Source organism: Corylus avellana, chromosome 9 (assembly GCF_965113065.1).
Source record: "Corylus avellana chromosome 9, dhCorAvel1.hap1.2, whole genome shotgun sequence".
Classification (NCBI taxonomy): domain Eukaryota; kingdom Viridiplantae; phylum Streptophyta; class Magnoliopsida; order Fagales; family Betulaceae; genus Corylus; species Corylus avellana.
Window position 1 is genome coordinate 5,279,524 of NC_142498.1, and position 27,605 is coordinate 5,307,128.

The 27,605-nt window shown below is 34.9% G+C and overlaps 3 protein-coding genes across 3 annotated transcripts; 1 reads left to right on the forward strand and 2 right to left on the reverse strand.

The window, feature by feature from the left end:
• Positions 1 to 1,881: 1,881 nt before the first annotated feature.
• Positions 1,882 to 2,895, forward strand: LOC132190370 (guanine nucleotide-binding protein subunit gamma 1). The gene is made up of 4 exons (XM_059605342.2): positions 1,882 to 2,217; positions 2,335 to 2,387; positions 2,484 to 2,528; positions 2,615 to 2,895. The coding sequence occupies exons 1-4, from the start codon at positions 2,005 to 2,007 to the stop codon at positions 2,694 to 2,696; spliced, it is 393 nt and encodes a 130-aa protein (XP_059461325.2). The 5' UTR covers positions 1,882 to 2,004; the 3' UTR covers positions 2,697 to 2,895.
• An 870-nt stretch (positions 2,896 to 3,765) lies between these two features.
• UBP26 (ubiquitin-specific protease 26) lies at positions 3,766 to 18,284 on the reverse strand. The gene is made up of 15 exons (XM_059603625.2): positions 17,698 to 18,284; positions 16,923 to 17,026; positions 16,194 to 16,787; positions 14,820 to 15,075; positions 13,268 to 14,016; positions 12,805 to 12,913; positions 12,009 to 12,187; positions 11,448 to 11,732; positions 11,164 to 11,371; positions 10,533 to 10,595; positions 10,063 to 10,293; positions 8,798 to 9,061; positions 7,357 to 7,498; positions 4,855 to 5,052; positions 3,766 to 4,280 (listed from the first exon to the last, which is right to left on the reverse strand). The coding sequence occupies exons 2-14, from the start codon at positions 17,000 to 17,002 to the stop codon at positions 4,958 to 4,960; spliced, it is 3,255 nt and encodes a 1,084-aa protein (XP_059459608.1). The 5' UTR covers positions 17,003 to 17,026; positions 17,698 to 18,284; the 3' UTR covers positions 3,766 to 4,280; positions 4,855 to 4,957.
• Positions 18,285 to 20,560: 2,276 nt separating this feature from the next.
• On the reverse strand, positions 20,561 to 26,357 carry LOC132189780 (integral membrane metal-binding family protein (DUF2296)). Its single transcript, XM_059604569.2, has 6 exons — positions 26,002 to 26,357; positions 25,530 to 25,812; positions 24,762 to 24,906; positions 23,243 to 23,352; positions 21,228 to 21,651; positions 20,561 to 21,108 (listed from the first exon to the last, which is right to left on the reverse strand). Exons 2-6 carry the CDS (start codon positions 25,803 to 25,805, stop codon positions 20,774 to 20,776), a joined length of 1,290 nt encoding a protein of 429 aa, XP_059460552.2. The 5' UTR covers positions 25,806 to 25,812; positions 26,002 to 26,357; the 3' UTR covers positions 20,561 to 20,773.
• Between the last annotated feature and the right edge of the window lie 1,248 nt (positions 26,358 to 27,605).

Sequence of the window (27,605 nt, forward strand, 5' to 3'; positions counted from 1 at the left end):
GCGAGGCTTACATACGGTAGTTCAAAATTACCGCATGGCCGAACCACTCCTATGACCGGTCTGGGGGAGGGCGAACCACCCCCATGGCCAAGGGAGTGGTTCGGTCACCCCCATAAGGCCAAAAGAAAAAAATAAAAAAAAATAAAAATGTTTGGGTTTCGGGGGTGGCCGAACCATTCCATTGGCCATGGGGGTGGTTCGTCCACCCCCAAACCGGTTCGCCCACCTCCTAGCCAAAGAGGGGTGACTCAAGGCCTTTGGGGTGATTTCAACTACCCACAAATGGTTTTTGGAGGTGGCCAAAACCACCCCCAAGGCCAAAGGAGTGGCTCGGCCACCTCCATATATCATTTGATTAGCAAAAATAAGGAAGAAGAAGCTTGACCCAACTTCTTTCCCTATCAAGAGAAGATTGACTTGATCAATTACTCATTCTCATAACACGCATTATTCATATTCCTGCTCAAAAGTCATCCTCTTTTGGTCTTATTATCAATCCAACTTAAATAGGCAATTCAAACTTCTCTCAAAACATAGTTTTGGACTCTTTTAGAGAAAACAAAAAAAACAAAACAAAAAAAAATTGCTTTTTAAGTTTGTTATCAAATTGATCCATTTTTGTTTAAAAATTGAAACATATTAATTATTAAGAAACAATTATCTTGATAGGTGTTTGAGTTGAAAATTAAAATATATTAAGAAACAATTACTTTGTTTCTTTTCTTCTGTTTATTTTTATTTTTATTTTTTATTTTTGTTAACATTGAATGAATGCTAATTTTATTTTATATATATATTAATTAATCTTCAATCTTAATATATTCGCTTTCTATCTTAATATATTTTCCATTATGTCTATTCCAATAAAAATCTCTGAGTAAAGAAATTATAATAAAAATCATTTTCAAAAAACGTAAAACTATTAGAATTTATTCACACGCCAGACGCCACGCACTGAAACAGAGAGAGAGAGAGAGAGAGAAAGACGTGGCGGCTAATGTGTGGGGTTTTGACTTTGACTTTGGGCCCTAGTTGGGCGCTTGGCTGCTGATTAGGCCAATTTCAACCCCCTTTTTAGGTCAATTTAACATACAAATTAGTGCATACTTCCCTGTCATTAGATAGAAATTTGCTATCATTATACAAATTTGTGTGAGAATTCGAAGTTGACAATCAAGGTTTTGCAGTAATGTGGTCACCTTCTTATTCTTATTATTGTTAAATCATTATTTATATTAAACTTTTAAGTTGTTAGGAAAAAATTAATTTAAATTAGGAAACCACACTTTTATTCCACTTTATTAATGTGACACTGCCAATTAACTTTTAAATTTTCTTTTTCTTTTTAACAGTGACTAATTTACAGTGTCACATCAATAAAATAAAAGTATGGTGTCTAATTATTTCTCTTAAATTAATATTATAACAATTACTTATTCAGAAACTCACTAATAAGGGCCTCTTTTTGTGTGCATTTTATGAGCTTAAAAATGCGTTTAACACTCAAAAAATTCGTTTGAAAAAAAAAAAAAAAAAAAAAAAAAAGTACATGTTTGATAAAAAAAAAAAAAATGAAAGCGTTTTTAAGGATCCAAAATGCTCGAAAATTGCCAAAACACACTTTTGGCAACAAAAACTTAATGAAACTTTTATCAAAAAATATTTTTTTACTTAAAAGCTCTATTTCTCAAACACAATCTGAAACATGCTATAAGTAATTAATGAGAAAAGCTTTGAATATAACCTCATTCTAGTCTGGAAATGAATTTCTTTTTCAAGAGCCGTGTTTGGAAAATTGGAAACTAAAATCCATTTTTCCTCTTTTGACCGGATACTTCATTTCATTGGTTGTACGATACTATTGACTTTCCTTGCTTCCACGTTCCATCATTCAACGTTTTATACTCGGTCCACTTTTAGCTTTAATCATGTCTCCAACTCTCTCTCGATCTCTCTCTCTCTCTCTCTGTGCTTTCCTCTTTTCATTCCCAATAAGCCTTTCTGATGGATGTGCTGCAGCCATCATCATCTCCAGGAGGAGGAGGAGGAGGAGGAGGAGGGGGAGGAGCAAAGCAAAAAGAGGTGGAGCAGCCTGATGATGATCATCATCATCATCCTCAAGTAAACGCAAAAGCAGGAGGTTGTGGGAGTTTCTTTGGGAAGCATAGGATGGCAGCAGCCATATCCAATCTCCATAGCCAAATCAACTTCATCCAGGTCGTCTTTCATCATCATCATCATCATCATCATATATATACATTTCAACATGTAATTTGTTCATGAAATACAAAGCCACAAAACTAACACAAAAGTTTATGATCAATAATCATACAGGAAGAGCTGGACAAACTGGACACAATAGGTGAATCTTCCCTTGTATGCAAAGAGTAAGTTCATATGTATGTATGTATGTATGTATGTTCCTCTTCCATAATAATCATCATCAATCATTGTCATTGTCATCGTGATGTACGTTTTCACAGGCTGATGTCAAGCCTCGACTGCGTCCGCGATCCGCTGCTTCCGTCGTAAGAAATCATTGTCGTTGTTATTATTGTTGTTGTCGTCATAATTGGTGTTTATGTCGTCACAATAAAATGATGTTGATGTGCAGGACAAAGGGCCCAGAGGATGGGAGCTGGGATCGTTGGTTCCGGGGAGCCCACAACTCAAGAAATCACAAACGTTGGATGTAAAAGGCATTGAAGATGGGGAAGAGAGAGAGAGAGAGAGAGGGTCAATTTTGTCGGTTTCATCTTTTTTCTTTGATTGGGAGAGGAGGTAGGTTAAGATGTTGGGTGCATGTTCTTTCTTTAGCCATGCTTGTTTCCTGTTGCGATGCTTACTTGGACATGCTTATCCAAATGCTACAAAAATGATTAGATATTGGATGGATATCATTGTCCTTTTTTCCTTTTTATCCAATTTCTACATAACTTCAAGGTATCTTTGTAGATAATCTGCATATGAGCTATTATTTCTTATATGGCTAGATAAAAATAAAATAAAAATAAAAAGGGTCTTCAATATGGGTGTTACTTGGGTATCATTTGAAAGTCTGTTTTCTTCAAAATATTATTTCTTTGATGATAGTACCATTTTAAAAGTTGAACTATTTTATCAAGCGCATAACTGTGTTTTTAAATATCGCATTTCTAAATCGCACGTTTTGAGATCACAAATCCAAACGGACCTAATACAACTTTTATTACAAGTTTTTTACAAACTCAAATTAGCAACTAAATAATTAAATTTTAATTATGACTGCTACATTAATTTGTAAGTCAACTTGGAAACTTACCATATCAATTACTAGACAATTAAATTTGATTGTAACTAAAACATTAGTGTCACGTGCATTGTTATATCAGTTTGTAAAAAATTGTAGTAAAAAGTATACTTCCTCAACCATTTTCCCTATTAATATACTAATTGCATTTGAAAAGGAATGGAGAATTTAAACAGTAACGATAAAGCTCACCTAGAAAATGAGACTCTAGCTAATGGAAGGGTCCTTGCTGCAAAGCTTGTATCAAAGTATGAACACCCAAAATTTCTTAAAGACCCTAAAAAGGAGGCATCCATCAACATGTTTCGTTACATGAAACAAAATGAACCTCGATTTGAGGAAAAACAAGAGAGAATAAAGAAAACTATGATAGTCCATCCTGCAACCTCTAATGGCAGGCAATTTCTCCATTTAATGGGTTTTATATCCTTGGCCTAACGTTTAAGGATAAACTGAGCTTTATTTGAAAGGCTGGGAGAGGGAGCAAGAATCACGTGGATATCAGAATATGTGGACACAGTAAATATGTTCAGTAACAACACAACATTCCTGCGGGAAAAGCCCTTCCTTCATATCTGCGCACCAAGAAGAAGAAGAAGAATAGGCATGGAGAGAGAGAGAAAGAGAGAGAGATGTATGAGCAGTTAAAATTGAAACTACTCTAGGATATACATTCATTAACCAAGTAAGAAATCAGCCAATCCGTCGCAAAGAGAGGCATATAAGCAACAAGATGTGTACAATAGATCCTCGAAGCCAAGAAATTGAAAAGGTTGGGCAGACTGAAGGCAGCAACATCCATGCGAGCATCAAAACTGAACACAAAAACCACGAGTTTGACAAAGCAGGAGACATGCAACAATACGTGCTGTATCCTCTCCGAGTCCGCAACCACCAAAAAAGTAAAAATGTTGGCAAGCGCTACACATTTACACGGCAAACCAGTCGTCTGAAGGGAGAAAACTAACAGACATAGATACAGCTACTGCTTCTGCCCAAAACAAGACAAAATGGTAATCAATCCAAACCAGAATAGTATCAAGGAGAATCTTTTTTTTTTTTTTTTTTTGATAACCAAGTTTTTTTACCCCATTGGGAATTAAGCTACCTGTTGGCGTCTGAGACTAGGAGAAAATCAGGACAGCAGAGAGATTACAAATCATAGTTGGTTTCATAATCTTTCTTACAATTTTCAAGTTTCAAATATATTTGGAAAAACTCATCGATCCTGCATCAGAGCCATAGTTTTTAAATGAGAATAATTAAGGTGAGGCTTTTGACCTCTCATAAGGTAAGATGCAAGACATAAGGTGCATGGTGTAAGCCTTTTCAACTCGGAATGTCATATTCAAAAGATTTATAAAATTGAGGGCAAAAAAGAGTGGAAACAGTAAAAATACCAATTGGATGGATATTATGAAGAAATAAATCAGTTAATGAAGCAGGGATAAGAAATAGCTGAGACAAGTCAACACAGAGGAGGCTCTAAAGAATTTGGGTCCTTCACGATGATAAAAAATTCTTATTCAATGTAAAACAAGGTAGACATTGGAATAGCAACTTACCTCCAAAATGCAGGTCAAAATCTCCATCAGTTTCCTCTCCCAATATCATGTCTACAAACAGTTGGATGTTGCACGCAGATAATAATTTTTAAAAGCATGTTTTTTAAACAACTTGGGATGAAATATTTGCTGTCAAAAGTGTTCCACGAAAGCCTTCCTCAATGTGTTGAACATTCGTTTTCTGGTCAGAGAGCTCATCTATGGAACATTTGATTAGGCAAATCAATACACACAACTATTAATTTAGTACAGCATGACTAATCATATACAACATAGGACTAAAATCAGAGCGTGGCTAGTTGTATATAACATAGGACTAAAATTGGCCAATAGGCTTCCTGTTAAAGTAAAATATAAAGTTTAAAAAATGTAATTATTGTCCAATAAATTACAAGTAATCCTAATCTTTGCTACGTGCCCGTGAACTTTCAACTAAAGCATCTTAGACATTTGGCACTTGATCATACACAACTCAGTTGTTAATGCAATTGTGGATGTGTGTCTTCATGGGCATGAATGTCATGCATGCACACACACGGGGAGAGAGTTGAGATTGTGACAATAAACATATTCCATCTTATGCCTTAAAATATCAATAATGCTAACAATATATCACGATACCTAACAAAAAATAAAGTATATATGGTGAAGTATCAATATGCAAAGCATGAAACAATTTAGCCATCAGATCAGTTCAATGTTGATCCTGTTTATGCATTTTTTACTTTTGTGGCCTGGTTTACAGATACAAAGCTTGCTCATTCTTCAAATGTTGTATCTCAGCATTAGTGACTCAAAATCAAACTTGTTTACTCATCAGCATTACTTCTAAATTACTTTTGGAGGATTACTAAGCAAGAATTTTTAGCTCTTACTTCTGTATAACTATTTCCTATTTTCCCAACATTCTACCTTTTACTTCATTAAAGATAAAGAACTTGCATATATATAATAAAAATGTAAGGTTCGTATTAAAAAGTTCCATGTCAATAATAAACTAGCACTAAATCATAATAAAATTAAACTCACTGATTTAAACACATTATGAAAGAATTCTTTTAATAGATATCTATATTATATTGAGAAGGATAGTTTAAATCCATCTCCTTGTTAGCTTCTTACATAGTAATCACATTAGAGTAAGGTTATGGATACAATCCAGAGGGGTATGTGTTGTATTTACCTAACAAAAAACATAATCATTGTACAAGGATATTTTATTGACCTCTTTTCTCTTTCAGTTAGGCGTTTCTCTTATAAACTTCTTGTGTACTTAAGTTGTGCCATTTTGCACTTTTCAATGTTACTTTGTCTACTTATCAATAAAATAAAAAAGGAAACAGTTATTGATGTACTATAAAACTTGCTAATATTTGTGTAGCCATCTTAAAACATCACACTTGTCACATATACCATAATTTTTCAACTTTACAAGCTTCACTTGCAAGACTTTCCTAAGAGCTACTCAAATATTTTCGGCCTGTTTGGTAAAGTTGAGTAGTGATTTGAATTTTAGTAAGAGTTCTGAAAAAGGTAAAAGTTGAGAATTGATTTTGTGGGGGGCCACATTTGAGAAAAGTAGAAAACTAGTTTGGTAAAGTTTTGAAGAGTGTTTTGTAAAAAATAAAAATTAAGAAATAATATTTATAAAATAAAAGAACAATTTAAAAAAATTAAAATTAAAAAAGTGTTGCTGCCAACGAAGCGGTGCCCTGGTGGCCCTAGTGGTGGCCGCCAGATCCATTGGTGGCCACCGCACCATATTATGGCTGCCATTAGGCAGCCACAGCACCACCCATCTTTTTTAAAAAAAAAAAAAAAAAAGAAAGAGAAATTAACTGTTTATTTTTCATACATGTAATCAGCTGCCCCTACACTAGGAAAAAAAAATTGTATATGGATAATCTCCACCCTTTAAAAAATACAACATTAAGTTATTTTCTGAAAAAAAAAAAAAAAAAAAAGCGTTTTATTTTTTGAAAAGTGTTGAGTTTTAGAAGAATTTTGTAGTTTGTTTTGAAAGGCCTATTTGATTAACTGTATTTAAGAAGAGTTTGTAGTGTTTGAGAAGTGAAAAAAGGCTTTCTAAAATAGTCATCTTTAGATGCATCAATTGGGATCTCAACATAGTTGAAGACACCACCACTTAGAACCTTGAATTTAAGAATCACCAACAAGCTCTAGTTCAAATTGCACTTCCTCCTCTTTTTAAAATAAGGTGGAGGGTAAGGCTGTGGGTGCATGACTCATTGTGTGCCTCGTGACTAACCAATTTTTTTAAAAAAAAAACAAGGAATCTTTGATATTATATGATACTTCTAATTAATTACAATGGTCCTTACACTTTTTGTAAAGAAGTTAATCCCATAATTACTGACAGAACCATGTAGAATAGCATTATAAAAAGGACAGTCTCCTTATGACTGCCATCACCCGAGTAAAGCAGTATACATTCAAAAAAACATATGCAAATTGTAATCTTAGTATGACAATGTTAATTACCCGCAATATCTCGCTGCTCATGGATCTCTGAATCTATCACCCAAAGCTTATCTCCAGGAAAAATATTCATGTCTGCAAGAGTAGCAGACTCCTTGTCAATTATCCTGGCACCTTTGCGAAGGATCTGATTCTCCTTAACAACCTGCATAATCAGATGAGTCAGTTAGAAGATGCCGGTGGATGCAAAATATATTCAGCTATGCAACAAGAATAGATAATTTAACCACTTTCTATGATATTAACATGAAAGATATTAGAGATAGGAAAAGAACAATTAGTTTCTCAAAAGCATAATTCACTACATAGCATATTTCAAGTTTGGGAAAGCCAAACGTTGAGACCAACTAAAATCGTAGGGAGTCAAAAAGATAATCTCAAAAAGCACCCATATTAGATATGTGTAGGTATCACACTTAATTAACAACATTCTATCAACATGTGATATTTGTAAATCAATAAACATTTACTTAGACATCAAGTATCACACCAACATCACCTCACAACATCATCATGATCTACTTACTAAAAAACAATCATCATGATCAAATGGCAGGGCAATATCTGATGCTAAGCCAACTAAATAGCGATCAAAATTCAAAAAGGATAGAAGTTCAGGCAATTGCAAGTCATTTGTATGTATTCCGTATAAAATTACATGTTAGAAACAATGTAAGATGCCTTATTTGGAGATATCAAATAAAGCCGATAGTGCATGGTCTTACCACACAAATAGGTCCAACTTCATTCTCCATCAAAAGTAATGCTATAAGTCTTCCTAAAGTCATCCCAAATGTGATATGGCTTTTAAAATTACAGTTGAATTTGAGCTGTGATTTATTGACTTTTGATCTATCGGTGATTTTAAAAGCCACATCACATTTGGAATGACTCTAGGAGGACTCTAAGAAGACTTATAGCGTTACTCCTCCATCAATAACTTTCTCAATGTCATACTTAATTCAATACAACAAAGCCACAAATTCCAATTAATTAGGGTTTGTGATAAGGTTAATGAGATCATTAAGAGAGAGAAAAATTACCCATTATTTCCTAAAATCTTCTCAGAGTTCCCTTTGCTACTTGAATTTCTCCTACTTCAGAAAAATCTGCATTTTGAACAGTTCTAAATTTACAGTGATTTTTTTCAATTTTTTTTTTTTTAACATTTTCCAAATAAATTCTCCCCACTTCTATATTTCCTATAAATTCTCTCTATTTTCTTGTAAAGAAATCTAATAACTTTTCTACATACTCTGTTCCATGTTCAATACACTCAACCTTCAGATCTAAAATCTTAAATGGAGATTCCGACAACAGCCGAGAAAACCAAAATACGACACTTTATAAAAATGCACTGCCACAAGAAAAAAATAACAATAATAAAATAAATAAACAAAGCAAATGCCTTCATTTATCTATGTGCTTGCTGGAGGTAGCGTACCCCAAATGATTCCCATATCATCATTTTTAACTGGTATATTGATGTGGAGCCAGAAACTTTTAAATTGATCAGATTCCCATTATTTGTCTTCCGAGAGCGCTTGGAAACTCGGCGATCTTGCTCAAAGGATGTGTCAGATGCTTCTAAAAAAGATTTTGGAGCCTCCTTGTCACGTGCAAAAAGTACATATATGTCCTCGTTGCAGTAGTTAAGTTTCTGCATTAACTCGCAACTTTCTTTTTCTCCAATGCATTCCTCGCATATCTGGCAAAATAACCATCAGAGAAAAGAAGCAAAATATTGGACAAGGTGTTTGTGGGTGAGGGGCAGAGAGAAGACAAATAAAAAGAGTCGATTATAAGATTACAATTAATATTCTACCACAACGTGTTCCATTCATTAGGGAGGATGGGCAAGTCATAGGGAAAAGAAAAAATTAGTGAGGATGGATAAAGGGGAGGAAAGAAGAGATGCCCATTTCCCATTATGAGTGTTTGGTAAGAAAGGTGCAAAAGTGGGAGGATACAAGATGGATCCCACCTTCCCTTTGTACGGGAGAAGCTTGGGAGGAAGGAAATATTGTAGTCCATTACTATTATATCCTTCTAAAAGAAAAGGGAAAATATTAAGGATTATAAGGATGAGGGACAAACTTGAAAAACACATCACCCCTGGTCCCCTCATACTCTCCTATTTCTAAAAACCCCGAAATATTCAGGACTAAAAATTGTGGGTCTCTAGTGGAGATTCCCATCTCTTCCTCCGTCCCTTTGTACCAAATGACTATCAACTAAAATTTTGCAATTATGTATGTAGATGTAGTCATGTGCTCAAATTCAACAGTTTGACAAAAAATAAGAAATAAAACAAATATCATATCAATTATTACTGAGATATTTAAAAAACACTGATATCATCTAGACAGCTATTATCCTTAGTAACGTATTCAGGAAGCTGAATGGGCAGATGGGTTAGTGACGTTCTATTGATAACATTCACTAAACATTTAGAAGATGATACCAACATATAGATCTTCCAGCATGTCATACTTTTGAGTTCATATGAAAATCAAGATACATTGCACAGGAATGAACAAGTCGTTCCGCAGGTCAACCGAGGATTTTGCAAGATGACACAAGTCACAATTTTATTTTTGATAAGTACAAAATTTTATCAAGTGTTTAATATGTTAAAGGAAAAGGAAAAGTTAACAAAAAAAGTCCTTCACTATGCAGCATGGATGACAAAGATGAGGGCAGGGTTACCTCTGGACAAGTCTTAATCACAGGTTGTCTAGACTCATTGTCACTATTCGCTTCATCATGCGAAGCCATTTGCTCCTCTAATAATGGCATCTCTTCACCGGACCCAGCCAAATTATTCCCTGCATTATAACTGTACTCAATTACAGCAGATATGCCTTTCTCCTCAGTACCACCCCACTCTTCACAGAAGCATTTCCAATCATTCTCCGTAATGATTGTCAACCCATCTGTCTAGAACCAACATTGGAAGGAGAAGAACAAGAAATTCAGCATTCATACAAGTATTGACTTGAGGCAGAAAGTTCCTTTCTAATAAACACTTCGAAAAAAATAAAAAAAGGAAACCCCAAAAACACATTTTGAATAGGTGAAAAAAGATAAATAAATTGCAGTTTTACACCAATGAGTTTCAGACACCAACTGCACCAATCAAAAATTGACAAGTTTGGATATCGGTTTCATATACTTACCTTTTGGAAAATTGTACCACGTTTGCAAACTAGTTCAGGAGGCCTTTCAAGGAGTCGCATATGCTGGCCAAAACCAAAATAAAAGAACTATATCACAACAATTATCCTGAAAACAGTGAAAGCAAGGTTGAAGAAAATGTGGATTGCTATAGCTTAAATGCACACATGCAAGCCTAGTCTATCTATTGCAGCCAATTAACAGTGAGTCTCTCCAGCACAATCTAAATTTTGATCAACCATTTGCACAAAATCCTCATTCACGATTACTATTTTCTTTTTTATAAGTAATCGAAATATCATTAAAAGCATAAGGCACCTCCAAGTACACACTAAATATACAAAAGAAAACACCTAGCTAGAGGGAGAAAAAAGAACGAGACAATCATGATGATTAATCACCAAATGAGAGGCAAATGCAGCTGTCCAAAAACATAGAGTAGAGAAAAATAAAGTCCCAATCTCCTCCAAAGTCCTCTTATCGTATCATCACCATCATCATAACTCACTAAATTAAGGACAAACATAAACAATGATCAAAGGGATTCAAAAGCATACAAAGCACCAACTAATCTCACCCAGAGAAGCCAGAATATGATTAACAGAAGCAACCTTAAGCGAACTAGAAAGTTACCTTTTCACACTTCAGCGAATCAATGACACCATCAAGAGTCTCAGGTTTCACAGAGCTAGAGACATTCTTCCCACTTGCATTAATATAGTCTCTCCATTTTGAAAGCCACGAGGAGGGCACTAAGTAATTCTTGCAGTGGGGAAAAAGTGGAATACTTTTTCCCATAGCTAATTTCTCATGATTCTGGCGCTGTTTAAGCTTCACAACTCTGCAGCATACATAATTGAAGTCAAGCAACTATAAATACATATTAGCTCTACATTACTAGTAAACATTGAAATTACCTTAAAGAATCCTCCATGACTGCCACTTCAGATAGTTCATCGCTGCATTGAGAACATTGTTTAGAGTCTGAAGGAAAGGTTGTACACTCCAGCAGATCATCAGGATTTACTGCAACAGCATCTTCATATAAGAAGAGCCAGAGATTCTCAGGAACCAGAACTCGCTTAGCACCAGCAGCTTGATCAGGCATAAGTTCCCCGTGAGGACACCTAATTGGAGCTGTGGGTCCAGCATCAGCTTCAGAGGGAGCATCAAGAATTTTTCTTTTTAACCACTGTTGCAACCTACAAATATCAAAAAGTGAATAGCATCACCATAAATTGGTACGTGGGATTATACATTATGACAAGCACAAAATAAGAAGAAACATAGCCTTTTCTTCTATCCAAGGCATATAAAAAGCAAAATGGATGATCAGAAACTAATTGTTCTTCACTTGCTCAGTTTATTTTTGAGATGAGAAAAGCTCCTCCACAGGTGATCATAATGCTTAGTCATTAAAATAAGCTAGCAAATCAGGGGGGAAAATTGGGAAGCATTAAGAGAATTTGCAGCCATACCATGACTTGGATACGCAATATGCTCCATCCACACAGTTCCCTTGAACTGCCTCATTTGCAATTTGCTTCATTATTGTTCTTCGATCCCGATAGCTATCACCACACACCAAAGTGCGGGCTCCATCGACAAGGCAAGCCATGCAGTAGTCATCATTAGTCAGTGTTGGCCCCCCATCATGCTGAATTTACAAGCAGTTAGTACACCCCCAAATAAAAGAATAATAGCAAAGCAATCAGTAGACAGGAATTCATAAAAGGATAGCTAGAATCAACTAATGAGGAGGATACAAGTAACAAAAACATAAAACTGAACCAGATGACGGCGGCTTACACAAAAATAAGATCATTTCTTTTCTATCTTTATGGAAAATGAACTATATAATTTAGAGAAAATGATACTCCACCACAGTTGTATGTCAATTATTTCTTCTTTCAAAATTTGTTTTTTACCATCATTCTTTCTCATCTCTAAGTAGCTATACAACTTTCTCGTTTCTATGTTACCAATTCAACCCTCTATTACATGAATTTCATTTATTTAATTTATTGCACAACCACCAACAATGAAATCATTGAAATTCAATGAATTTCTCACAACAGCAAAATGGCGTACTTAAAGGGGCTCCAAAAAATGATTTTGCAGTAAAATTAGAAGATATTCATATAAATTTAGAAATCCAATCTAAGCATAAAATCCACAAATAGAAGTATCTTAATGCAGCTACTTGAGGAAAGTAATTAAAGGATATGACAAAATTTCATGAACACCAAGGCAGAGTAATGAACAAGTAAACACCTTAGAGACAATCATGGTCCAGGCTTTAGCAGACAATCGCTTCATGGAGCTAACTTTTGAATGCGGGACTTTTCCATGCACGCATTGGATGGACATATTGTCAAGTACACTGCAGGAAATTACAAAAACAAAAGACCATAAAAGAATGCAAAACTCCAAGCCTGACATGACACTTTTCATGAAGTGTTATCATAATAAGGCAAAACGGATACATACAATAAAACGAAAAATTGGCAAAGGCTTATGTGGAAATAACAGAAGTAAGTGAAAATGATTCCTCTTATGATGCCCTGAGCAGATATAGTACCTACTCTGGGTAAACCATCTTTCTTGGATAATACAATTTTTACAACCCAACACAAAAGTACATAATATAATAAATAAAGGAACGTGTATATATATATATATAAGCACGGAAAAGAAAACCTAAAATAACAAAGGCAGAACATGATCTTGTACTCACGGTGGAGGTATGTTGTCAGCCCACTGGCGAAGCCAGTCTGTTGAAATCCAATTAAATGAATCCTCATTTGATCGTACAGGGGCTTCAGATAGAACTGATCGCACTTCCTGTCTCCTTTTTGTGATACAACCCAACTCTTCTTCCTTCTTTAATTCATATTGTTGGCAAGCATCATCATATGAAGCATTCAAAATTTTTATCTCTTCACAAAGGTGAGATGGAAGAGGAACACCATATAAAGAAACCATACCAGTGTCGATTTTCATATCACTGGCACCAGACGCCTGCTTTTTCTCACGGTCCTTCCTGGATTGCCTAAGATTATACATCAGCATATATGCATCACCTGATGAAAATATCTCAGCATTACTATTATTACTAGACTCTGAAGACTGTGACTGAACAACATCTATGTTGTGTCCATCGGCGACACCATTCCTTGGATCTGTGCAAGATGGATGAACAGGCTCACTTCCAACAGCTTTAGAAGTGGAACTTGAAGACCCGTCTCCGAAAGGGTGACGACCTAAGTTTGAGACATGCTCATCATCAAATTCCCACCATTGTCCTGTATCTTCATCTTTAATATGAGCTACATAATGACCACTATTTACAGCAGTTCCCTTGTGAATCAACACTGCTGACAAGTCATATATCAATTCAAACTGAGAAGGCTCAGACAGCCTCTGTCGCATATCCAGTTCTCCAGGGAAACAAAATGCAGAAGTGATTTTCTTCTTCATTGTAGTCTGCTCACAAAAACCTATGTTAGTAGATGTTTAACGATTTAGTGTACAATAAAGAATTGATAATTTGTCTGCATAAATAAATTTACCATGTAACATAGCAAGGCACTATCACACACGCCACATGTATATAGTGAAGCTAACTGGGACATGCAATTGATAATTCATTTGCATCAACCACACAAACCACATATTGCAATTACCATTAAGGCAGTCAGTTAATAAATCAGACAACAAAAATGCCTGCAAAATCAAGCCACCAAAAAAGACCTTTAGACAGGCTTTCTTTTACTAGCTATGGGACATTCTACAGAAAGGGGCAACCAAACATTAAAAAATAAAACAAATGCGGTTATCAATAGCTTGTAGTATTTAGTAACAACGGACTAGGACTCGATCTTCTCCATGGTAGTTGATCTTTGCAAAATTAAAAAGAACCAATTCTTCCAGTATTTTTCATTACCTCAAATGCAATGAAATAATGGTTTCCTTCGTGCTTCACTAAACAGAAGTGTGCATACTCTATAATCAAAAGCGTTAATGCATATGCTTTCTTTTTTGGTTAACAAACAGTGTAATTCCCATACATAACCTTTTCAAATCATCAACTGCTTTATATCCCACAATGCTTATAGCAATATATCTTCCTTGTTAAAAAAAAAAAAAAAAAATAGAGTATATATTCCATGTAAAAGAAAAAAATAATTAAAGGAATACAAAATCACATACAAGACTTTGGTAGCAAAATATTTAGAAGACAAGCCAGAAAATGGGGATTACTTTCTCCAAAGTTCATCATGAAGTACCTTCGGAAGGAAAACACAACGCTTAAGCTGAAAATTAAGTACAGTAGGTAATGTACGTAGCTTGATACTGCGAGTAGCATCGACTCTTGTTTTACATGACTCACAGAAATACTGATTATCTCCATGAAGCTCTTCCACACTTAGATAATCATCTAAACTCTCATCTAAATTTTTCAAACCCTTGACATTCAACTCAAGCTCATAAAAGTCCTCCATGTTTGAAGAAGCTTCAGAATCTTTTCCACATTGTGAGCACCTAAATACAAATAAAAGATACGAGTTAAAAAAAAAAACACATATACAACATTACTTATCAAAAAGAAAAAATACATATATACAATACTACACACACACTTGATTACAATACAACACACACACTTGATTAGAAGTAACTAATATCGGATGTGAAAATATCTAAAGATTAATGAAGTACAAAACAACCAATAAATAGCAGTGTAAGATTAGCTTAAGGCAAATATGCAGAGTTAATTACTAAAGACAGTGACTAATCCCCATGTTACAAAGTTAAAAGTAAATGAATAAAATAAAATACTTCTGCGGGAACAAGAGAAGAAAATATTTAAAGAAAATATTTAAAGGAAAAAAAAAAAAAAAAAAAAAAAAAAACAACAAAAAATGTGCCAGAAAAAAACGGGTGTAACCCTAGTACACTGACATACAAGAGAAGCATTTAGAAAAATCTTTTTTTTTTTTTATAAGCAATCGCAAATGTATTGATCGTTTGAGGTGCAGATGCTAGACCATATCTACACCCACAGGCATATAGACCATTATATATGTTCAAGATAGCCAGAAAATCTTAATCATCTTTAACAAAATAGATTGCTTCAAAAGTATCTCGCAATTATTGACTAGGCCAGCAAATCGGTCCTTGGGAGACCTGGCACACTCGATACTATCACCGGCAACTAAAAGATGCAACTAAGCTATACTCAAGTCGCCACAAAGAAGCCAAAGCTAAAGGAAATTTATATAGAACTTTTCCAAAGAACATACAAATACAAAATAAAAGCAGATTCAACCAGTTGTGGTGCAATACACGTTGGGTATTTCAATTGTAGCTGTGTGCTTCCTCAAAATTAAGAGATGTTCAAAAACTACATGGCAAAATAATTCCATCTATTAGGAAAAGCACAAGAATAGTCTCTATCTTTTAAAATTATGAAATGGCAAACGTAAAGCTGATTTATCAAACAATCTTCAATTTTTTTCCTTGAAGTTTCAACAATGAAAAAGAACCTAGTAAAGTTAAAACATAATCAAGATAACTATCCGAAGAAACACAGAAAAAGACTGAGAATAACAAGAGAACCCATCAATACATAATTAGCAATTAACTAAAGACAATCTTACATCGTCACATGGGACACTCTTCCACGGAAAAGGTCCTGAACAATTGTTCTTCCCTTGGAAACTTTTGAGTGGCTCAGACAACGTTCAAGCAAAGAAAGAAGCAAGGTCAGGAACTCATGGCTATCCTGCTGAACTCCATTATCTAACTCTAGTGTCTTTACAAATGGAGATGAGTCTATAAAAGCCATTCTACTGGCATGCAGCTGTGCAAAAAGCCGTGTAAGTTGATCCAACACTGGATTATGTCTCAAAACATCTGGTTCGACAGAGAAGATGCCTTCTCGGAAAGATTTATTCATGTACAAGCACTGGAGTATGCTGTTGGCATAACATGTTGCACCAAGATTCGTCAGACCTGCAGGAGTCTCTGCAGCACGAAGATCCTTGGACGGGTCAGGGCCAAGAGCTAGAAGAACATCAGACATCTTCTGCCAAAGTCCAGCTTTGCGACTTCCATTGGGCGGTGGAATCAGCCCACAAAAGCAATTTGGGTTATCTTTATTGTTCACACGGCAGCCTTGACAAACTGGTTTCCAAGTTTTATATAGCTGACTTAAATCATCACTGGTTATTTCACCAGTTGTGTGAATTTTCCTACACAAGGACCAAAAACATAAAGCGAAGACCACAGAACATTTAATGGAGCACAGACATTCATACCAATAAAAATAAAAAAATAAAAATTATCCTTCTCCTACAGATAAAAAAACTAAACTTGTTTTCATGTACCTCAGTATTTCAGAAGTGATATCACCATTATCCTCTTGTCTGTGCCTTTTGTTTTTACTACGCGTTGTTGGCCGGCTCATTTTACCGACCCAACCCAACGGACCCTGCAGTTGACAAAAGTAACAAATTTTTCTTATGACATAAACATCAGACTTCCTTCTCTCTACAAGAAAAAATGCAGAATGTTTTGCATTCACTCCCAAATTTTATAAACCAGATGCCACTCAGCAGATTTTGTTTCTTTACATGATTATCATCTGTCTCCTTTCTCAATTGAGAATAATTCGGTTGCAACCCAAAGTTCACTTTTCTTCCCCCTTTTTTTAATCGGCAAGTTGCACACACACACAAACGCAGAATTTCTGACAAGCATTAGCCATCAAAACAAACATAGAGAGCCACTACAAATCACATAATTTCCAATATAAATTCGCACTCTTCACCAGCAAAAACCCCAAATCATACTCACTAGCTGCATTTATGCCAGGGTTTCTTTATCCCGATTGAAGAAAACATGTTACCTACCAAACCCTTTTGGAATTTCGATCTATTAACTTCCCTTCCCCAAAAAAAGGAAGAAGACCAAGTAAAAAAAAAAAAAGAAGCAATTATTACCAGAGAGAAGAAAAACCTAGAAATTGGTTATTCACAGCGAAATCAACAAATAAAAATCGAAATAACAAGCTGTTCTAAATATAAAAAGCTTACAAATACAAAAGCCTCTCTGTTTTACACAATGAAGTGAAAGAATCAAAAGAAGAGAAATCGTGAGTACCTGCGAGGACGAGAGAAAAGAGAAAGGAGAAAGCTCTGCTTCTTTTGGGACCAACTCGAAGATCAAAGACGCAAACTTCAAAATAAAATTAAAAAAAAAAAAAAAAAAAAAAAAAAAAAAAAAAAATTCACCCGTTCAACTTCGATGATGCAATTAGAATGAAATCTTTCTCTTTTTTTCACCGACAAACAAAATTCGCAGAGAAATCTTTCTCTTTTTTTCTCTTTTTTTTTTTTTCTATGAGTGAAAATAAAATAAAAAGGACATGAACACGGTCTGATGGAGTGGGAGGGGTCAGAGACTCAAGAGTCAGAGAGACAGACGGACTTCTTTTGAGAGGAGAGAGAGAGAGAGCTTTTTTTATTTATTTATTATTATTATTATGTTGAGGTGGCGATGTGTGGCGGGGGTGGGGGCTCAACCAGGACTCACAAAGCTTGAGGGCGTACCAGCACCCTGACATGATTTGGAGCTACTATTTATGAATTGGCTCAGGTATACTACCCACCCCCAAGGGCCCGGAGGCGGTGGGGGTGGCTGAACAACCCTCAAGCTCTTGGGATAGTTCGTCCACCCAAAATACTCTATCCCTTTTTTTCTCTTTTTTCTTTTTGTTCTTTTTTATGTCTCTTAAGGTGGTCTCTAAGGGCTTGGGATGGTTTGACCACCTCCAGACTAGCCATAATGGTGGCTCCAACCACTCCGATTTTCTTTTTTCTTTTTTTTTTCTTATATTTTGCTTTTTAAAAAATAATAATAATAATTTTAATGTTCAACGTCATTTTGGGTTTGGTGAGTGTTGTAGTTTTAAGGTTTAAAACGGTGTAATTTTAGGGTAATAATATAATGGGCATAAAAAGTCAAACCATTTGACTTTAACGTTGAAAACTAACATATGAATCTAAAGTGAGAGCAAATCAAAGTTAAGGAGGTCCAAAGTGAGAAATTTGAAAATTGATGGGAGTTTTGTCAAATCGGCTGGAAGTTCATAGGAGCAAATTAAATTTTTTAATTAAAAAAAAAAAAAAAAGAGAGAGTGAAATTAAATTTACACATTTGAGTTTTCCTGTATTTTATACACAACTGTCTATGTATCTCTTAGGTTCTATGTAGGTTTGTTTCTTCTTCTTCTTGTTCTGTGTTTGTGTACTACGTATGATGTATCCCTTTAAAAAAAAAAAAAAAAAAAACCATATTTCAAATTCAACCTTAAATCTACTTTATTAAATTGATATATTGTTATTTTTAATTTTTAATAGAGTATGTAATTTTCACATACTATTTTTAAAAATGGGAAAAGTATATTTTACCCTCTCAAAGTTTGAAGCGATTTTCAATTCGACCTCCAATGTTTCAATTTTTGCAATACACCTCCCCAAACTTTCAAATTTTTGCAATTCGACCAATTTTATTCAAAAATTTTCATATTGCCCATAATTTTAAATTTTTTATAAAAAAAAAAAAAAATTTTAAAAAGTACGGCCACCACCCCTTTGGCCATCTGCTCATTTTTGCACCCCCAATAAAAAAAAAATAAAAATTAGGGGCAATATGGAAATTATGAGATAAAATTGGTCGAATTGAAAAAATTTGGAAGTTTCGGGGGTGCATTGCAAAAATTGAAACATTGGAGATCGAATTGAAAATCGCTCCAAACTTTGAGGGGGTAAAGTGTAATTTTTCCTTTAAAAATTATATATAAATTAAATTCATTTTGAACACATGTCAATTTAATAGACTGAATTAAAAAAATAAAAATAATAAAAACCACACTAAATCAATTTTAAAGAAAACTTTACCCATTTATTTTCCTCTTTTTATACTTTGAATAAACACACAAAAAAAAAACAAAAACCAAAAAAGTTATTAGTATCATTTTAGATTCTCTTTAATGAAAATTCCTAAAGGATTCTGATAATGTTGTTTAGAGCAAGGTTTTTTTTTTTTTTTTTTTCAGATCTGAGATTATCGAGCATAATACTTTCTTTCTTTTTTCTCGAGTATACTTTTAAAAAAATATATTTGGATGTGACGGAAAGATTAAATAATTTTGTGAATATTTTGTGTTTGTTGTTTTAAAAACGGGAAACAAAAGTGAGAACTTGCATGATTTAACAAACAAACAACAATCTTTTCTTTATTTGTCAATGACTTGAGTCACAAGTCTTTTCTTTTTTCTACCTTTCCTTTATTTTATTTTAGGTGTGATTACAATGTTATCTGTGCAAACATTAATATAAACATATGGGCCAATGAGATAATGGGTTTACCATTTCTAACCAAAGCTCTAGAACTTCTCGCATAATCGTACATTTGTAATGAGAAACGGCACCCGATCCCAAAAGATAAAAAAAAAACATGTCACTAAAGAGACAAGAGAGACTAATGCGAATGCAATCTCCACTTTAATTTTGTATAACATAAATACTAACCTTACCTAGTTACGTGGTGTCACGTTAGCTAAAAAAATTGTACAAGCTCCCTCATTATCGGTGCCACCCTAAGTCACCGAGTGATCAAAACCACCAAATCTTGCTTATTGAGGGTGCTCGTGACCACTTTGATGGCTTTGGCAGGGTGTCCAACCATCCCTGACTATTTGGCCACCTCTCAATAACTAAGAAGGGAGCTCTTCACTTGTACAAAAAATTTTTTTTAGTTGACATAGCAATGCCACATCACACTATCACATCAATGCCAAAGCTAAGACTACACGCATAAATTGTACGTACTGCTAGCATTATTCACTGGCTCCGTTTGGCAAGAGCCATACACTATTTATCAAAAAAATTCAACTCTCAACATACTTACTTTACATCACATCAATCACTTTTTACTATTACTATTCAAGTAAAAAAATCACTACAAAACAAATTTCTTTTCACTTTTTCATATAAGACATTCTTACTTCTTTTTAATATCAATCAATTTTTGCTACAATTCCAAGCCGCTAAATAGTTCTAAGCAAATGCCTCTCGGCAAGATATCTCAACATTTTCTTGTTACAAGACCAAACAAGAAGCAAAACCCATTGAAGCACTCGCTATGGCCCATCCATGCCAAGGAAGAAGGGAGGTTACAAATCTGCCTTTGAACTGGCTACATCCTCGGAGGATATGTTTTCAGTGACTTCCTCAATCTCTTCTAAACCAGCTCTTACAGGGCTGTTAGTTGTCACTCCACTGTCACTCGCAGATCCACTGGCATTGTCTGTTCTCAAGGAGCCCAAATTAGGGGTGCTAGAACCTGAAACAGGGCCCAGATTAGGGGTGCTAGAACCGGAAACACGGCCCAGCTTAGGGGTGCTAGAACCGGAAACACGCTCTTCCTCCGACTGTTTTGGCCTATTTAGGGCATGGCAATGTGGGCAGTAATATGTAATGAATGGGAATTCCTCCCTCCTGGCAAGCCCTGTACATAATAAACAAAAGGATGAATTCTCTTTCTCCATTTTATGTGCAGAAGAATTCCTGATTTGGTTCTACAATAAAAGCAGGAGTACATCTAAAGAAACCAAAGATGTGACTCACCATTGTGCATGTGACAGTTGCCACAAATGAGTGCATAAGACTGTGTTGGATCCTCACCCACAAGTAACGCTGCAATTCGAGCAATCCATCCTCCATCATTTGCGGCTGGTCCCTGATTATAGTGATGACTAACTACCAGCTGATTAGGCTCAGAAGTCTGAGGGCCCTCGGTTCCCTCAGAACGGGGCATTTCTTCAGTAGAATGATGCAATTGAGTGCTCCCTGCACTGTTGGATCTGGTGTGCACTTGTTTCCGGTTCCGGAGCCCACCAGATTGCACAACTTCAACATCACTGCTTTTCCCTGTTGGAGCATTAAACTGAGACTCATCTCCCAAATACACTTTCAGGCCTGAATCTGCACCCAACTTAGACGCCAGGACAGATGCAGCAGCTGCCTTTGCTGCTGGGTCAGGGTCATATCTCTGCACACAAGAACTTACACTAAGTACTAGATACAGTTCTATCCAAAAGAAAGAGAAAGAGAGATTGTAATACAGTTTCAAGTATACAGTATCATCCAAGGCTCAACCATGAGCTCAGCTTGTAGGATGCCTTGCAAAACAAGCAAAGACTGATTGTACACATCAAAGCTCATTTGACCACTAAAATGGCAATTGAATTCAGTCTATTCAGGGAAAAAGATAGAGAGGAAGAAAAAAAAGCCTATGCTTTTCGTTTCTTCTTTTCATTTTACTTGAACTCCTAAAGATCACTTCTAAGCAATATTTAACACAGGATTTACTTTTTGACATAGCGGATAGCGTGATAGGAAAAGAATAGAACCAACGTCTTCTGTTCGAAGGAAATAAAAGCCAAAGCTTAAAAGAAACGATAAAAAACTCAACAACTTTACTAGTTCAATATTTCATTATCAAAAGTTCATTTTCCATTACATTCGGCTCTCTTTTCATAATAGTAAATACAAAGCTTCAAAAGTAAAGAAACTAATCGCTAGAATTAATCTAAACATGGAAATTTCTCAACTATAGCAAGCCTAACTAATGTTAGCATCCTAAAGATGAGGGAAATCTCCTAAAGTTGGAAAACTAAGGGAAATAACAAAAGTCAATACTAACAAATAAACCAAAATCATTAAATCTAATCTAAGGAAATAAATCATTCTGAAATTAGCACGAAATTTGAATGGAAAGTCTGAATGAAAATTGAGTTAGGATTTTTGTTTGTTGGGGAAACCCTTCCTTTTATGCTTCCACCATCAAAGACCGAATGAAAATATGCTCAAACAGCGCCATCCGGACTACCACAGGCGTACTCCCATTCAAACGGGAGTGCACCCTGTCAATTCAGCAAGTCCCCAGGGTGTCTCAATCGCACCCCCATTCGGACGGGAGTGTGACCAGTCGTCTCAGCCCAAACTCCAGATAGGCTTGTTCGCACCCCTATCCAAACAGGGTATGAATGGGCTATTTGGAACCCTCTGGTCACGCTACTGTTTGAATGAGGTGTAACCAGCTATTCTGTCTTGACCAGGACTGTGCTACATCAGTTCCTGGAATCCATTCTACATCACTTTTTCATAAATTCTTCATAACCATTACAAGAATCCCCCTTTTTCTATGTGATTACCAAATCTCATTACACAACTTCTGTATTAATACATATATTATCATTCAAATAATAGGCATATGAAGCTTTAAACCATTCATAATGCTACGGCTTGCAATGCCACAAATTAATAACTTTCTTTTGATATATTGCTGACAATTTCAGGAAGAATCAGACAGGTGATATGACCCACAATCCAGATCCTAGCACCAAATATTTCTGTAATTGCTAAATAACCGATTCACAAATTCAAAGCAAAATCTACACACACACACACACACACACACATATATATATATATATGAGAGAAAAATTATAAATGGAGTTACTCCTCAAGCTTTTCACTTTTGATAAAAGTAACAGGCCTATAGAACTCAAAAGGGTTCTAGGCCTGAGACAAAGAACGATGAAAGCTAGGAAATAACATGAATATCTTCTAATCACAACCTGAATGAGCTGCTGAGTAGTGTAATAATTTGTCTTCTCTTTAAGCTCATCAATTTTTGCTTGCCTTTCAGCCCGAAGCCTTTCCAGAGTTTTCTGGTCCTTCCTATCACCTATCCAATCACACGATGAAATATCGAATCATTAATATCCAGCTTCTTTTTGCAACAACCACATCATGTACCACCAAAAGGTTAACATAGGGCTTTGTGATAGAAACCAGCACCATTGCATGGCACCACTCAATTAAAAATCATACTTCCTAATTTTGTAATTAGTATGATTTTCTGAGTAATTCTCATGGAAAAAAAAAAGTAAATTTTGAAAGAAAATGTGTTTATAATACAAAACATCATTAGTGCTTGTGTATGGGATCAAAGATGATGGATGTGCATGAAAGCTGGTTAACTTTGGAATCATGATTTACATAAAGTTAAAATAGAGAGAGAGAGAGAGAGAGAGAGAGAGAGATGGCAATGATAAAAGCTTTTTAGCAGTAAATAAGAACTGAAATGTGTAAGATATGCACAATTTACAGGTGTATGTTAAAGATTGTGCTAAGAAGTGAAAACTGGCAGATTTTACATAAATATGCATCAGCCAAGAGTAGCATAAGCCAGTATACCGTTTTAAAATGAGTACCAACTTATGAGAAAACTAATTAAGAACTTCAATCAAATAAAAAATGGCGACTACTCTGGGGATGGACAAATAGTAACAGAATTTTAGGAACTAGGAAGCATTGATGACCATGGATTTGTATTCTAATAAACTGTACGGGTTTCTAATTGTTGCAATCCCTTTATACATGGAGAGTAGCAATGAATAGTTTGCTTGTTTCTATTTTTTCTGAGTTTTTGAATTTTGATCTTCTTTTTCTATACATTAGGGGTTATCTTATATATTTCGTTTGTCCTAGGGTTGCGCGCCTCTATGCTTTTAATAGATTTGCATTACTTATTAAAAATAATAATTTCTATATGAAAACTATAAAATCCTTGATTATCGTTCCAAAAACAGGCATTTAAACCAGATATCTAGCCCATCATAATGTACAAGTACTACATGACTTTAAATAAATTGACTAGAAGAATTTCAGCCCAATTTCAGCCTAAACGTGTACGCTCTTCAGGGCAAGTATCTAGACCTCCAAAAGGTGCCACAAATTAACACTCTGCTGTAGGATAGTTCAAAGTTACAGTGAAGGCATCCTGTCCACTGCAATGCTCAGAATTCGACAAAGGTAAAAAAATACACCTATTAATTATATCCTTCCTAAGTAACTGACCACTATCTCAATTTACTATTATAGTTTCCATGGCTGAGATAAGAGAAAGTGCAAAAAAATTCTACAGGAATGGGAAAGATAAATGACTCTTTATGTATCATTTGAACCATAGTGAGGAGAAGTCCCCATGGGTACAACAGGTGTTGTGAGACAAATAAATACGATGACTTTAACGACATGGAATAGACACAAATTCTGAGAAATCAAGTTAGATATAAAGTTTGAGAAACTTACACATCCTTGTGAAGCTTACAAAAGCTGAATAAGCAATAGAAGATACGGCGGGCAAAAGAAACATTGGCAAAACCCGTAATGCTCTCATCTTCCAGTTCAAATCCATTGCTCTTGTTGTCATAATTGCATAAGCAACAGCAACAACCTGAAAATTGAAAAACTTAAGGGAGGAAGAAAAAAGGAACGAAGAAGTAACACCTCTCACATTACAAGAATTGTGGTTGCACCACATTATAATTCCTACATCTAAAGTTCCCCAGGGGCAACCTCTCTAGCAAAAGGAGCTGTCTCAGATGCTCCTAATGCATACAACATACTTATAAACATATCCAAATTTTTAGCATTAAATTAATAATAAACACATTTGACACTCCTTATTTACTCCTGGACATGCATTGGACACACCTATACACTACAACTAATTGTAAGTGCGAAAGAAAGGACGAAGACCAGTTGACTACATTGTGATTGATTCATAAACTAGGGATCCTTCCATGATCAGACTACTAAAGAGTATCTAACAATAAAAAAGAAGTGCCATATATACATATACATATACTCACTCATCATACGAAATCTGCAGCCATTTGCATAATAATCGTGAAATGACTCCAAACGCCACAAAAAAAAAAAAAAAAAAAAAAAAAAAAAAAAAACCCACCATTTCTCACCGGGCTCTAACTCCTCTGACTCACGTAAAAATCCCCATATTCTAAAGCAGTGCAAAATAAATAACAGGAATTGAACTATAATCAAAACAAATAGTACCTCAAAAATAACAGAGAAAATAATAAGTTGGCGGATCATCCGCCTCCAAGTCAGCGATCTCCGCTTCATTCTAGAGAGAACGGCGGCTTCTTCTTTGGAAATGTACTTCAGCCTCTTCTCAAAATCATCGCCGTGTAGCCTGAAGATGCCGTTCCAAATGCGCGCAAGAAATCCCCGGCGCTTCTTCTTCCCAATCCCATTAGTATCGGTAGTAGCCCCAGCAGTGGCAGTAGATTCTTTCTTTTCAACTTCGCCAACGCCTTTCTCCTCAGCCATCTCCTACCTACCATAAAACGCATTACATTGTAAACATCGCACAATCTTCTTCACAATCAAACAGTTAAGCCTCCGTGATTACGATATAATAGGTCAAATTGTTCGAATTTAATGATTAGAAAAACGAAAATCTACAATACGGAAGTGAATTAAGAGAGATAAGATGGAGTCGGATCATATCAGATCTAAAGAATACCAGAAACTCGTCGATCTGAGACGAAACTCCGTCCTCTTCTTCTCCTCCTTCAGATCTCCCTCTCCCGCAGACAAAAATTACGATGGAAACCGGGAAGGAAGGAAGTCCGTGCGGGCAACGCAACGCAACGAAAAGAATCGCTTTGATCGAGCAAAAGGAAGGATACGTGAGAAAGTGTCTCCTGATGAGGGAGATAAAAAAAAAAATGGGACAAATTTCAATACTGTGCTACTTGTTCCCCATCAAAAGTAGTTCAAATTCTACTCGATTTCATTTCCCCAACTCCCACGCACATTCCTACAACCCCCTTCTTCGGGTTTCTCTTCTTTTCCTCTTCTGGAAGCAACTCTTTCTTTCTTTTTTATTTTTTGTCGTTTCACTTCCGCGTAGAAGCTGTGTTGTTGGGCGCCTAATTAATTACTAATGGTTAAAACTCATTTATTTATTTTCCTTTCAAAAAATAAAATAAAACTTTTTTTTTTTATTATTATTATTTTTTTTAAATTGTGTGTTTTTAAAAACATATTTTACTTATAATTTGATAACATATATATATATATATATATATATTTTTATGTTTTCAATTTTCAATTTTTAAAAAATACACTACCAAACGATACATTTTTTATGATTTGGTTTAAAATCTCATTTTTGTTTTGCGAAATCGCAATACCAAATGTACTAAAAAATGTTGTTTCAATTTCGACAGTTAGGTCCTTAAGTTTTTTTTTGACTTTAAATGTGTCAGTTTGTCAACCTATCATTCAATTAATTAACAGTATGTCACATCAAATTAATTAATTAATGCCGCACGACTCTCGTTAAACATATCGTGTATCAATTGTACCAACCATGTGACATAGCAACTTCACATTACAAATATACCTTAAATATTAAAAAAAAAAAAAAGTAGGGGAAACTTTACTTTGAACTCCTGAAGTACCACCTCTTTTAACATGCCTCCCTCAAACTTAAAAACCTCTCACTTTGGACTTCTGAACTTTCAATTTCTATCATTTTGAACCCCTTTGGTCAATTTTTTTCCGTTAATGACAATAACATTTATATCCCTGAATCTTTTATAAAATTTCAAATTAAAATTTTTTTAGGGTTTATCTTTTATAAAATTTCAAATTAAAATTTTTTTTAAAAAAAATCACAAGATGACCCACGGTTGGGCCACCTTGTGACCTTTTTTTTTCAAATTTTTCTTTTTTAATAAAAAGAAAATTGAATGGTAATTTTTTCTTTTTTGAGAGTTTTAACGGAAAAAATTGACAAAGAGATTCAAAATAATAGAAATTGAAAGTTTAGGGGTTCAAAGTAAGATGTTTTGAAGTTTGAGAGGGGCATGTCAAAATGGATGATAGTTTAGGGGTCCAAAGTGAAATTTTTCAAAAAAATTATTATTTTTTAAAGAACTTGTGTCGTATGGCACTTGCAGTTAGCACATGACATGCCAAATAAAAGTGACATTAATTAATTAATTGGTTTGATGTGATCATTAATTAATTGAACTATAAATTAACGAAGAGGCCTATTCAAAATTAGAAAAAAAAATAATAATTAATGACTTTAATTATTGAAATTGAAAATATAAAGTG